We start from the raw sequence: 15,395 nt of genomic DNA, 5'->3' as shown, positions 1-15,395 counted from the left end.
CCTTCTCTCCTCCCACCTGCTCCTGGTAAGTGACTGGTCTGGTGTCTGCTAGTCCCCAGGCGCCTGTCTGCAGAGCCCCTCCTGGAAGGGGTGAGCGGGGGAGCAAGTGCCAGCAGTGGGAGATACAGATCCAGCCTTCTGGTCCCCTGGTCCTCCTCTGGATTCACCAGATTCACAGGGAACTTGTCCCGGGAAGGGAACCCCCTTAACTCCCTGGGCTACAACTATAAAAAACTTTATATTAAAAATATGGAAAAATCAGGTAAAACAGGTAATTTCTTAAAAATATGATACGAAACCTGATTCAAACAGAGATAGAAGCCTTGAGTAGACCTGTGCAAATTAAGGAATTTGAATTACTAGCTAAAAATCCACTCCCTTCACCTCCCACCCCTCAACACAAAATCTACCCACACAAATTATGTAAATCTGGAGTTTTACAAATGCAGTCTATCAAGAAATAGATCATGCCAATCTAATAAAAATTCTTGAAAAGAGAGTTGAAAATGAGGAAAAGCACTGTAACTCATTTAATAGGGCCAAGTATGAATCTTTCTCAGTGATGAGAAAAAAATTTTAAATTCTAAACAAAATGTTAGCAAAGGAGATATAGCAAAGCTTCCAAAACATGATGCATTGTGATTGGGCTTATTTCAGGAGTGCAAAAATTTAACATTAGAAAATAAAAATTATTTTAATGTAGCTACCACATTAACAGAGTCAAAGAAAAACTGTGACTATTTCAATAAATTCAGAAAAGAACTTCTCGTAAAATTTAATGTGATATTCATTCATGATTTTTGAAAAACCAAACTTGTGAATACATGAGAAATAGAAGAGATAAGAACCCGATTAAAGTTTACCTACCAATACTCTATAGTAAATTTCATATTTAATGATGAAGTATTCCCTTTAAAGCTAGGAAAAAGACCACTATTGCTTCTACTTAGTATTATCCTACAGTTCCTTAAGCAGTGCATTCAAACATTTTTTTAAAAAGTATGAGGACAGGGTTTTAAGAAAATGGCTCCAGGAAGCTTAAAGATGGCAGTGTGAGAGGTGAGACAGAAACCTCCTCCCAAAACCACACATAATATGAAAATATAGCAAATACAACAAATCCTGAAAGAGCAACAGGAAAGAAGGCTACAGCAGACTGCGTACACCTGGGGAAAGCAGCATACCTCGAGGAAAAGGGTAAAGTACCAAAGCCATGATCCGGAGGGACCCAAGCCCTTCCTCTACCCTAGCTCACCAGCAGGAAAATGGAACAGGGGGGTGGGGTGGTGGAGGCCTAGGACTGTTGAACATCCAGCCCTGGAAACTTGCTCTGGGAGCACAAACATTATTACATGGTGCTCTGGAGATTGATGGGATTGTAAAACTGTGACAGGTGGAATACTTGAAGAGACTGAGACTCCATCCGCTTGTGGAAAACAGGTAGCCACACCGGCTGCTCTGGGATTAAAGAAAGTGGGCAGTCTGAGAGACTTCCTAACAGTGAGAGGGCTGCTAAAGTGGGAAGGACTGCACAGGACTTGCTCAGAAAAAAGGACAAGTGGACAAAATTGTCCAGGAGCACTCTGCCTAGCAGGTTGAGAACTGTCAGGAGCTTCAGGCGCTCCATCACCCTGGTTGCAACGTAGCTATGAGGCCCCCCACTGCATATGTAGCCTGGTGGCTCCTTCCTCCAGGCCGGCACTGGCTTGTAAACTGGCTGCCCCTGCCATTGCACCAGGCCAGCCAGAGGGTGGCCCTGCCTACGGCAGCTACACAAGTGCAAAGTATAGAAACTTCTCCCTGAGTGCTTGGCCCACTGGCCCTGGCAGTGGGGGCAGACACTGCAGTGGGAAGCAGGAAAGAGCTCTTTCCTCCTGACAGGCACCAGCATTTCATGAGCCCCTCGCCTATGACCACCATTGCTCCAGGGGCTCAGCAGCTCCAGGGAGCAGAGTTTCTGGACACTAGAGGGTGCCACTTACAAATATGAAATTTCAAAGGAATCTGGTTCAAACCAAAACACCCGAAAGAGGGTCAAATCAAACTGAAATCATCAATCCTCCTGAAAGAGATTTCAAAATAAAAATCGTAAACATGCTCATGGAGCTACAGAAAAATATTCAAGAACTCAGGGAGGAATTCAAGAGTGAGACACAAATTTTGAAAAATACAGTATCTGAAATGAAACATACAAAGGAGGGATTTAAAAGCATATTTGATGAAACAGAGGAAAAGGTAAATTAAATAGAAATTAGAGAACAAGAATACAAAGAAGCTGAGGCACAGAGAGAAAAAAGGGTCTGTAGAAATGAAAGAATATTGAGAACTGTGTGACCAATCCAAATGGAACAACATTCACATTATAGGGGTACAAGAAGAAGAAGAGAGAAAAAGGAATGGAAAGTGTCTTTGAGGAGGTAAATGCTGAAAATTTCCCCAATCTGGGGAAGAAAATAGTCTCTCAGGCCATGGAGGTGCACAGATCTTCTAACACAGGTATGCAAGACATACAATAATTAAAATGGCAAAGATCAAGGACAAGAACAAAGTGTTAAAAGCAGCCAGAGAGAGAAAAAATATCACATACAAAGGAAAACCCACCAGGTTATCATCAGACTTCTCTGCAGAAACCTTACAGGCCAGAAGGGAGTGAGTGGTATATTTAATGCAATGAAGCAGAAGGGCCTCAAACCAAGAATATTTAAATTTAAAGGAGGGATAAAACAATTTCCAGATGAGCAAAAGCTGAGAGAATTTACCTCCCATAAATCGTCTCTACGGAGTATTTTGGAGGGACTGCTACAGATGGAAGTGTTCCTAAGGCTAAATAGCTGTCACCATAGGAAATAAGACCACAGTAAAGAAGAAGACATTAATTACTAAGCAGATGCAAAACCAAATCAACTACCCCCAAGGTCAGTCAAGGGATAGACAAAGAGTACAGAATATGATACCTAATATATAAAGAATGGAGGAGGAAGGAAAAGGAGGGGAAAAAAATAACCTTTAGATTGTGTTTGTAATAGCCTACTAAGTGAGTTAAGTTAGACTATTAGATAGTAAAGAAGTTACCCTCAACTGAACCCTTGGTAACCATGCATCTAAAGTCTGCAATGGCAATAAGTACATATCTACTGATAATCACTCTAAATGTAAATGGTCTAAATGCACCAATCAAAAGACACAGAGTCACTGGATAAAAAAACAAGACCCATCTATATGCTGCCTACAAGACACTCACTTCAAACCCAAAGACAGACACAGACAAAAAGGGATGGAAAAGGTATTTCATGCAACTAATAGGGAGAAAAAATGAGGTGTTGCAGTACCTGTATCAGACAAAATAGACTTCAAAACAAAGTAAAAAGAGACAAAGAAGGACATTACATAATGATAAAGGGGTCAGTCCAACAAGAGGATATAACCACTATAAATATCTATGCATTCAACATAGGAGCACCTACATATGTGAAGCAAATACTAACAGAATTAAAGGGCAAAATAAAATGCAATGCATTCATTTTAGGAGACTTCAACACACCACTCACTCCAAAGGACAGATCAACCAGACAGAAAATAAGAAGACAGAGGCACTGAACAACAGATTAGAATACATGGACCTAACAGACATTTACAGAACACTCCACCCCAAAGCAACAGGATATACATTCTTCTCATGTACACATGGAACATGGCCAAAAGTAGATCATATAGATCATATACATAGCCACAAAGAGTCTCGGTAAATTCAGAAGGATTGAAATTGTACCAATAAGCTTTTTAGATCACAAAGTTATGAAACCAGAAATAAATTATGCAAAGAAAACAAAAATGCACACAAACATATGGAGGCTTAACAACATGCTCCTAAATAATCAATGGATCAATGACCAAATAAAAACAGAGATCAAGCAATACAATATATGGAGACAAATGACAACAATAACTCAACACTGCAAAAATCTGTGGGACGCAGCGAAGGTGGTTCTAAGAGGGAAGTATATTGCAATACAGGCTTACCTCAGGAAAGAAGAACAGTCCCAAATGAACAGTCTAAACTCACAATTAATGAAACTACAAAAAGAAGAACAAATGAGGCCCAAAGTCAGTAGAAGGAGGGACATAATAAAGATTAGAGCATAAATAAATAAAATTGATAAGAATAAAAAAATAGAATCAATGAAAGCAGGAGCTGTTTCTTCGAGAAAATAGCTGGTTCTTTGACAAAATAGATAAATCCCTAGCCAGACTTATCAAGAAAAAAAGAGAATCTACACACATATACAGAATCAGTAATGAGAAAGGAAAAATCACTACAGACACCATAGAAATACAAAAAATCATTAGAGAATACTATGGAAAACCATATGCTAACAAACTGGATAACCTAGAAGAAATTGACAACTTTCTAGAAAAATACAACCTTCTAAGACTGATCCTGGAGGAAACAGAAAATCTGAACAAACCAATTACCAGCAACAAAATTGAATCGGTAATCAAAAAACTACCTAAGAACAAAATACCTGAACTAGATGGCTTCACTGCTGAATTTTATCAAACATTTCGTGAAGACCTAATACCCATCCTCCTTACAGTTTTCTAAAAAATAGAAGAGGATGGAATACTCCTAAACTCATTCTACAAGGCCATCAGCACTCTAATACCAAAACCAGGCAAAGACACCACAGAAAAAGAACATTACAGACCAATATCCCTGATGAACATAGATGCCAAAATACTCAACAAAATATTAGCAAATCGAATTCAAAAATACATGAAAAAGATCATCAATCATGATCAAGTAGGATTTATTCCAGGGATGCATGGATGGTACAACATTCGAAAACCCAACATCATCATCCACCACATCAACAAAGAGGACAAAAACCACACGATCATCTCCATAAATGCTGAAAAAGCATTCACATCCATTCATGAGAAAAACTCTCAACAAAATGGGTATAAAGGGCAAGTACCTCAATATAATAAAAGTCATATATGACAAACCCTTAGCCAACATCATACTTAACAGTGAGAAGTTGAAAGCTTTTCCTTTAAGACTGGAAACAAGACAAGGATGCCGCTCTCCCCACTTCTATTCAACATAGTACTGGAGGTCCTGGCCACGGCAGTCAGACCACACAAAGAAATAAAAGGCATCCAGATTGGCAAGGAAGAAGTTAAACTGTCACTATTTGTAGATGACATGATATTGTACAATAAAAACCCTAAAGAATCTACCCCAAAACTAACAGAACTAATAGCTGAATTCAGCAAAGTTGTAGGATACAAATTAATACACAGAAATCTGTTGGATTCCTATATACTAATGATGACTAGCAGAAAGAGAAATCAGGAAAACAATTCTATTTACAATTGCATCAAAGTCACAGTAATTAAGACAATTTAGGACTGGCACAAGAACAGATCCATAGATCAATGGAACAGAACAGAGAACCCAGATATAAACCCAAGCGTATAGGGTCAATTAATGTATAAATTGATAAAGGAGCCATGGATATACAATGAGGAAATGACAGCCTCTTCAACAACTGGTGTTGATGAAACTGGACAGCTACATGTAAGAGAATGAAGCGGGATTATTGCCTAACTCCATAGACAAAAGTAAATTCGAAATGGATCAAAGACTGGAATGTAAGTCATGAAACCATAAAACTTTTAGAAGAAAACATAGGCAAAAATCTCTTGAATATAAACATGAGCAACTTTTATCTGACCATATCTGCTCAGGCAAGGGAAACAAAAGCAAAAATGAACAAATAGGACTATATCAAACTAAATAGCTGCTGTACAGCAAAGGGCACCATCAGTAGAACAAAAAGGTATCCTGCAGTATGGAAGAACATATTTGTAAACAAAATATCCAACAAGGGGTTAAGATTCAAAATACATAAAGAGCTCAAATGCCTCAACACCCAAAAAGCAGATAACCCAGTTAAAAAATGGGCGGAGGATATGAACAGATACTTCTCAAAAGAAGAAATTCAGATGGCCAACAGGCACATGAAAAGATGCTCCACATCGCTAATTATCAGGGAAATGCAAATTAAAACCACAATGAGGTACCACCTCACACCAGTTAATATGGTCAACATCCAAAGAAAAGGAACAACAAATGCTGGTGAGGATGTGGAAAAAGGGGAATCCTCCTACATTGCTGGTGGGAATGTAAATTAGTTCAACCATTGTGGAAAGCAATATGGAGTTTCCTCAAAAAACTAAAAATAGAAATACCATTTAATGTGGGAATTCCACTCCTAGGAATTTACCCAAAGGACACAGATCTCAGTTTCAAAAAGACACATGCACCCCTATGTTTACTGCAGCACTATTTACAATAGCCAAGGTGTGGAAGCAACCTAAGTGCCCATCAGTAGATGAATGCATAAAGAAGATGTGGTACATATCCGCAATGGAATATTATTCAGCCATAAGAAGACAATAAATCCCACCATTTGCAACAACATGGATGGAGCTAGAGGGTATTACGCTCATTGAAATAAGCAAGGTGGAGAAAGACAAGTACCAAATGGTTTCCCTCATTTGTGGAGCATTAACAATGAAGCAAAACTGAAGGAACAAAACAGCAGCAAACTCAGACTCCAAGAAGGGACTAGCAGTTACCAAAGGGAGGGTTGAGGGAGGGAGGGGGTGTGCAGGGAGAAGGGGATTGAGGGGTATTATGATTAGTATACATGGTGTTGTGGGGAGCTATGGGGAAGACAGTGTAGCACAGAGAAGACAAGTAGTGACTCTGTGGCATCTGAACAGTGACTTCAATGGGGTATGGGGAGGACTTGATAATATGGGTGACTTTAGTAATCACAGTGTTTTTCATGTGAAACCTTCATAAGAACGTACTTCAATGATACTTTAATAAAAAAAAGTATGAGGATGGGAAAAGAAGTTATAAAATTGTTATTTGCAGATGACTCTATATAATGGAAAAGACATACAAAGCACTAATAAAGCTGATATACAAAGGTGTCAGTGGAGTTTTGTAAATACCAGCATTAGAAGATGTAATATTTGAAAGTTAATTAGTTAATTTTACACAGAAAATTGCAGAACTTTAATGAAAGAAATGGAGACTACATAAAAATGAAAAACATAATCATGTCATCAAGGAAATGGTTTGACATTTAGAAAGATTTAAAATGTTCCTAAATCAGTCTATAAATTCAATGAATTTCCAGTAAAATCTCAACAGGGTTCTTCCTGGAAATAAAACAATCTGATACTAAAATTAACACAAGAAAGCTTTTTTAAAAGATCACAAGTAGATAGGACAATTTTGTAGCTGAAAAAGGGAACATATGGGCTGATATATTATCAATACTCATAAAGCAACATTAATAAACAGTATGATACCAACATGAGGCACTTTAATGATGGGGGGATTAAGCAGGGAAAAAAATTCCACTTTTCAGTAAATTTGCTGGGACAACTAGCTATTTTTATTTAGAAAAACAGATACAATTAGGTCCTTATTATATATACCAGTGGAATTTCAGATGAACTGAAGACCTCCATGCACAAGATCAAGTTGTAAGCACACATAAGCCTTAATAATGAAAACTTTTGTTACATCAATGTAGGGAAGGACCCATAAACCAGGGACAATAACCAAACCGTAAAGGAAAAAATTGTTAAGTTTGACATTATAAAATTGATAACATGCAAAACAATTAGAAAAAAAAAGGAACAAAAGAGGGAAAAACTGAAAAAAATTTTTTGAGTATTTTTGAAGTGCAAGTCTAGATTAGAAGAAAATATCTCTACAATAAATGTAAGTAACCAAGGCTTACTATATGGAAAATATGAAGAACTACAAATCAGTAAGAAAAAGACCACTGACCCGATAAAAAATGAGCAAATATCATGCATAAGCAATTCTCAGATAAAGACAACACCCAAATGCTCAAACTTATAAGTAATCAGAAAATGCAGATTAAACTAAGGAGATACTATTTCAAAGAATGAGAATCGAAAATTTTTATGATCTGACACTATTAGATGTGTTGGGGTATAGGGAAATATAAGCTCTAATACATTGTGGGAATATAAACTTGGGTGTGATCACTTTTTAGAGTAGTTCTGTAATACTGGCTTTAGTACTATAATATGAGATTTTTATTATTAACATACTTCAAAGTCTGAAAAACTGAGCACTAAAAATGACAGGACTTCTATGGGAAAAAATGGCTAAGGCAAACCTTAGGCAGCCTTGTACCCAGAGCGCTAACAAAATCAATGATTAGTACATGAGGGGACAACTGATCAGCCAGGCAGCCTGGTGAATGTGGCTGGAGGCTGTCACAGTGGGTATTAAAAATGCACAGAAAATAATAGTATGGAAATTCTGAGTGTATTTTGATTAGAGTGGGGCTGGCAGATGCTAAGACAAAGCAAATAGATATAGAGCTCTGGGTCAGCAGGCTGCCCTGAAGGTGAGCTAAGAAGATGGTGCAGCCTGCCATGAGATGGCCTGATACAACTCTTAGGCTGGGAGGAAGCCCTGGGACAGGTCTTCACTGTCAATAACAGTGTGAAAGGAAAAGTCACCTAATAGTTGAAGAGAAATAAGTTATTTAGTCTTTCAAAGGAACACTAATCAGTAGCTAAAATGAATGACCTAAAAACAAGTGTGAACAAGGATAAATTTCAAAGTAATAATGTTAACTACTCAACATCATTAGTAATGAGAGAAATTACAACTAAAACCATGAGACCCATTTCACACACACTAGGATGACTATATAAAAAAGACAGAAAATGACAAGTGTTAGCGAGGATATGGGGTCATTGGAACCCTTACAGATTGCTGGTGGGCATGTAAAGCAGTGCAGTCACTTTGAAAACCACTTTGGCAGTTATTAAAAAAATTAAATGGAAATTCAGGAAATGACCCAGCAATTCTACTTAGTATCTACTCAAGAGAAATGAAAATATATATCCACACAAAGACTTACAGCAGCATTACTCTTAAGAGCCAAAAAGTGAAAACAACTCAAATAACCATCAAATGACGAGTGCGTCCGCAAGACACGGCACACCTACACAGCGCGGTGCCGTGAGGGCAGTAAAGGAATGGAACACTGCTGGACACTGTATGGATGAACCTTAGAACATTATGCTGAGTGAAAGAAGCAAGACACGAAAGATCATGTTGTATGATTCCATTTACAGGATAAATCCAGAAAAGGCGAACCCTGAGAAACAAGGAAGTAGAGTCGTGGCAGCTTGGGGTTGGTGGTGAGAATAGGGGTGACCTGCAGGCAATCTTTTATTCTAAGATGTTCTGAAAGTAAATGTGGAGATGTTTACACAACTGTGCAAACTTACTATAAATCCCTGAAGTATACACTTAAAATGAGTGAATTTCACGTTATATAAATTATACCTCAATTAAATTGTTAAAAAATACAATATTGCATGAAAAAAGCAAGTTGTTTAATCTATACTAAGTAGGCAACTATTAGGCAAAATTTAAAACCTGAAATAACAGTATATATTTTGGGCATACATATGTAGGAAAATACAAAATCATATATGGTCACAATTTGCACCAACTGCAGAATGGTGCTGCCTAAGAAAAGATAAAGGAATGGGAGAGAGGTTTTTGTTATATCAACGGATTTATTTCTTAGGAAAAAAAGACTTTGCTAACTCAACCACATACTAGTATCTCAGTGCTAGGTATACAGATGTCTGTTATGGTATCTTCTGCATACTTCAAAAGAAAACCTCACCTTTGCTCAGCTCTGTGTCTTTGTGGACTTCTACCATATTAGCCGGCGTACATGGAAGACTTTCAGGAGACAGAGCCTCAGAATACAGCGTCAGCTCAGCGGAGAGCCCCTGGGATGCATCGCTGTAGCCCACAGATCCTGATAATGTTCTGCTTGATCAAAACATATCCTTTAACACACACTAGATAACGGAGCAATAAAATTTGTTCTGAGATCTATAATAAATGACCACTTACACAGATAAATCATTCTGTTTGAGAACTTCCTGAAGTCTCTTCTGAAATTTTTTTTCACTTTCTGTTGCCGGCACAAACCTGTGATCTTTGAATTTTAAGAGTGCATTAAAAAACATAGATGGCAAATGAATGAAATATTTTCCTTTCTCCTAGAGTAGCTTTTAAAATGACAGCAATTTTCTATCCTTATCTTGACCCATATAACAACACTTAAAAGCAGTCCTATTATAAAATCAAACAAAAGAGAAATGGCTGTTCCTGAAACTATAAAATTAAGCACTTACAGTCAGTTCAGGATCAAGTTCTATAATTATAACTTAAATATAAAACAGAAAAATTGTTCTCCACCTAGAAATGTATCATATACCCTGAAACTAGATATTTCCCCCTTATAAAACAAAATATTTCTATTTTAAAAGATACAAAAGGCACTTAAAATCTATCAAAGCATTTTTAGTGTCCAAGACACTAATAAAAAGTTCAACTGGACTTCAATATAGGCTTACTACTATATTTCAAAAACATTTGCCTTTTGAATTATTTCTTTTATTATTTTACCTTTATTTTAAAAATTCTGCTGTACCCATGGAATTTACTTAAACTCTCTCAAATTCTTTTAATAATAAAGGGTTTAATAACAAATAAAATGAGTATTTTTTTCAGAGCTGTACAAGATACTCAAAGTGAGAGTTTTTAATGATATACCCAGAAAATAATTTGGGGGCAATATTTCACGGGTTACATTTCCAAAACTTAATGAACTAAACACAGTGTTTCTAAGTTGGGGTTTATGATGTTCTGTGAGTGCTTGATAGCTCATTTTGGAATATAGAAGGTTAAACCATGCTAGAGGATGAAAAAGGACAAATAGGTGTAGTGAGAAGACAAGGTATGGCGAAAACTGAGGACGATGAAGATGTCAGTTTCTTATGGGGAAAGAGACAGTGAGAGACACTGTGGAGGCGAAGAATCACGGTCCAGAGCAATGACATAGAAAAAAATTTGAGAATTTAAAAAGTAAAATCTAACGTCAAGGTAAAAACTTAACGGCTTAAACTTTTCCACTAAAATACCTAATTTAAAAAGTATTAGAGTACTACTAGTTTACTGGATACCTTGTGATTCAGGTTGGCTGATTTGAGAAGTTTCACTTCTGTTTCTTCGCCGTTGCTTTTCATCTTCCCATATAGCCTGCAGACCAGGGTTTCTGCCAATTTGAGCTGTAATCACAATAATACTTCAGTAATACAAGGGTCCAAGTGAAAAAACACTTGCTTAAGTATATTAATGATACTTTAATAAAAATTAAAAAAAAACAACACCCCATTTGCTTAAAACAAGAAAAGCAAACTTGTACCACAAACACTGCCTTTTAAGAAAAACAACTACCGACTTTGTGTAATAAAATAGACAAAATACCCCAATTCACATTTATTATGCTAATCCTTTTTTAGCTGTCTCTCTACTGGTTCCCCAAAACCCAGCAAGTGAGTAAGATTCAAACATTTGGTGATAGTCAAGAGACCTGAATCCTTCCCTAGTATACAACCTGAAAATAAGAAATTAAGAGTATATTAAATTATTTTATGATAGCTAATTTATTTCATGTCACACTTCTTTAGGTTCCTGTCTGTGCAAACATACTCACACAAATGAAAATATAAATGAAAAAAAAAATAACCTCATTGGAGGTACAGAAGCCATCTATAACACTGCAACCTCCTACTGTAACAACTTCCTTCTGGGCAATGCTTTCTTCCCTACTTTTTTCTACTCTACTTCGGTAATTAATTAAAAAAAAAAAAAACGTGTATTAAGAATATTTGTGTATATACCTTCAATGTCCAGCCGATTTAAGATATCAGCAGCTACAGCATCCACTTCTAACTCACATGTGCTCTGTGGTTCAACACCTTCCAGTATTAAAGAGCTGCATCAAAACATGCAGTAATTAAGAAAGAACAGATTTTCTTAAGATTTTTCTTATTTACATAATTTCTCATATTAAGGTGGTAATAACAATGATATTATATAAATTACAGTGATAGCGTGATAATTTACAATTATTCACGACATAATTGATACTATGTGTATACATAGAAAGAAATAAAAAGCAGGAAGAGAAACATACAAAATCTGTTACACTGACAATTCCATTGTGATCTTTTTGCAGTATATTTTACGTATTTTTCTTCGTTGTATTTTATATATAAGGAATGTAAATTGTTTTAGCACGTGGGTCATATCTGGAGCAGAATGGGCTAAGATAACAAGGGGACGACAGAGGGATGCATTAAAAGCCACACACATATCATATTTTCAGGGGCATCTCAGCAATCACAGATGGTCAAAAAAAAAATAAGGAGAGAACATGCAGGAAGCAATGAAGGGAGGTGAGCATACTGAGAAGAGGACAGATGATACTGCCCTCCCTCCCGGCTCTCAACTAGTGCTGCCAGGGGGGTGCTTACAAAGTCTGTATAATGACAGATTTGGGAAATCACCTCAGTTTAATGGTGGGATCATAGCTAGGAAGAGTGGTGACACCATGAGGCCATTAATTTTTATGGAAACTACAGAGGAATGTTCCCCACTAAAGCTTTTTGACTTAAAAAGTGTTTTTGCTTTTCATAAAAATCACAAAAGAAGATTAGGAAGATACCATGTAACAGTCCCTTCTTGACAGAATGAACATACGTCTAATGTGGATATCAGTCTTTAGACCTCCTACCAATATGGGCAGGAGGAACTTTTACCAGAGAAACTTTTACCAGAAAAGGAGAGAACTTTTACCAGAAAGTGGGTTTTTGGAGATTTCATTAACATTTTTATTTTAAACATTTGTAAATGTTTTAAGAGAAACATATTAGCAAAACCTCATTTTCCATTGGCTACACCCAAGGATATTTTAATGGAACATTAGAAATTAATTTGTTAAATCACATAATTTTTATAATTCAAGTATATATACCTATAGACACAAACACACATACACACACACACATCTTTTTACCACTGAGAGAAGGGACATAATAGCCTACCTATCACCCTCAGAAAAAAAGTAATTCTCATGTTAGTCATGAAAGGCATATAAGCAATATGATTGTAATCTGGCAATTGTGCCTCTGTGAACGAACGCTTCTGTAGATAGCTTAACACAACAGACCTATTAATTAGAATCACTGACGGTGGCGCTCACACATCTATAATTTTGAAAGTCTCTTCAGATCATTCTGATGGGCAGCCAACATTGAGGTTAGTGCAGCAGAACTTGACTTTTGTGGATTCAACACTCCAGCAAATGACCCTGAAGGTCCATGACATGTAGTAATTACGGTGAGCTTGCAATTAGTGTGAGTAGAGCTGCTAACTCAGCACTCTCATCTCATCATGAGTTTGTTATTATTTGTTATAGCCTTTGTAATAATGTTTGTGAAGGGATAGAAAACATTTCTTCCTTAAAAAAAAAAAAGTGCCAGCAGAAGGTACTAGCACTGGGGATAGAAATGAGACTAATAAAATGTAAGAGTACTGATCTATGGCAAAACTTTTTGACACTCTTATTTGTACTTGATGAAATTACAGATTTTCATTTTTAACACAATATAAGCAACCTCAAAATAAAAATCTATGGGATAATCTGAGACAAAAATATACAGCTACATTTATTATAAAATCTAATCTGAATATCTTGCCTAATTTCACTAGTTTGCCTACCCTTATATTTGCTTATAATTTGTCAACTCTTAAAAGTAATAAAATAGGCTCCTTAAAAACATTCTAAAATTCAAACTTTTCAGTATAATACACAGGGTTTTTCCAAACTTACTCCTAGTCAGTGAAGCTTTACTACAGTCTTATGACCTAACAAGAAAGATGGTTGTTCATAAAGGTTTCAAATACAAATAAACTTTGATTTTAATTGATCATGTAAAAAATAAGTTACTAATTGTATAACTTTGAAAACTAAGGAATCTAGCGAGTAGGTAAAATCCTTGGGTCAAGTTGACTTGCGTGGATTTTAGAGAGCGGACTGTAGCACAGGCACAAAAAATGAGAGCAAGCAGCTTGCTGGTCACTTTGCTCTATACTGATTAGAACTTGGATTTGATGTCGTAAGTAATATTCTCTCTAGAATTAATGATAATTCTGCTCTTTTAAAAAGGAACCAAGAAGTACATGTGCTGTGTGTGAATGTGTGCATGCATTTATCAAAAAGTCCCGACCCTTGTTAAGCTAAAGCAAGAGGTGAGGAAAGTCATCCACATAATGAAAGGGAAACCTACTGAATGGGGGAAGATATTCACAAATGATGTATCTGATGAAGGGTTAACATCCAAAATATATAAAGAACTCTTATAACTCAATACTCAAAAAACCAATCTCATTAAAAAATGGACAGAGGATCTGAACCCAGATTTTCCCAAAGAAGATACAGAGATGGCCACAGACAGACAAGAAGATGCTCCACATCCCTAAAGCAACAGAGAAATGCAAACCCAAACTGCAGTGAGATCCCTCAGACCTGTCAGAATGGCTGCGGTGTGAAGGACAAGAACAAGAAGTGTCGGCAGGACGTGGGGGAAAGGGAGCCCTCGTACCCTGTGGCTGGTGCAGGTGGAGGCTTCTCAGAAAAGTTAGAAACAAAACTGTCATACGATCTATCAATTCCCTTCTTTGTTTTTGTTTGAAGAAAATGAAAACACTAATTAGAAAAGCCACAGGCACCTCTATGTTCACCATAGCACTATTTACACAGCCAAGAATATAGAGGCAACTTAACTGTCCATGGGTAGATGAATGAAGATGTAGTGCACACATACAATGGAGTATCACTCAGCCATAGAACTGAATGAAATCCTGCCATTTGCAACAACACAGATGGACCTAGAGGGCATCATGTTAAATGAAATAAACCAGAAAATGACAAATACTGAATGATTTCACTTACACATGGAATCTTGAAAACAAAACAGAAACAGTCTCATAGGCACTGAGAACAAGCCGATGGCTACCAAAGGGAAGAGGGTGGGGTGGTGGGCAAGCAGGTCAAGGGACAACCTTCTAGTCGTGAAATAAACAAGACATGGGATGTGATGCGCAGTACAGCCAAGATAGTCAATGATATTGTGACAACTTTGTATGACAACTACTGGTAACTAGACTTACTGTGGTGACCATTTTGTAAAATATATAAATACCAAATCACTATTGTGCAATTGAAACTCTACAATATTACATATCAATTATTTTTCAATTAAAAAAGTACAAATTCAAATTTTGGAAGGAGGGGAGAAAAAACACTAAAAAAAAAAGGTGAGCCAAGTCACTGACTTTGAAGTCTCTGAAGTCTCATTCTGGTGTGACATTCCATTAAAAAATGTAT

At 36.7% G+C, this 15,395-nt stretch overlaps 1 protein-coding gene across 5 annotated transcripts in view; it reads right to left on the bottom strand.

Annotated features, from left to right (window-relative positions):
• The window catches only part of REV3L (REV3 like, DNA directed polymerase zeta catalytic subunit), a 180,440-nt gene that overhangs the window by 87,709 nt on the left and 77,336 nt on the right, over nt 1-15,395 (bottom strand). For 4 of the 5 annotated variants that reach the window (XR_012124656.1, XM_073220768.1, XM_073220770.1 and 1 more), the window contains 4 exons: nt 11,845-11,939; nt 11,125-11,229; nt 10,010-10,094; nt 9,774-9,925 (listed from right to left, as the gene is read on the bottom strand). Coding sequence is in view for 4 of the 5 variants with exons in the window: in XM_073220768.1 (XP_073076869.1) it covers nt 9,774-9,925; nt 10,010-10,094; nt 11,125-11,229; nt 11,845-11,939 (437 nt within the window). In the remaining variant the exon portion in view is untranslated. The remainder of the gene's footprint in view (nt 1-9,773; nt 9,926-10,009; nt 10,095-11,124; nt 11,230-11,844; nt 11,940-15,395) is intronic. The other variant, XM_073220769.1, reaches the window with a different exon arrangement.

The sequence above is a fragment of the Manis javanica genome, chromosome 13, assembly GCF_040802235.1.
Source record: "Manis javanica isolate MJ-LG chromosome 13, MJ_LKY, whole genome shotgun sequence".
Taxonomy (NCBI): Eukaryota; Metazoa; Chordata; class Mammalia; order Pholidota; family Manidae; genus Manis; species Manis javanica.
This window is presented reverse-complemented; position numbering and strand designations above follow the sequence as displayed.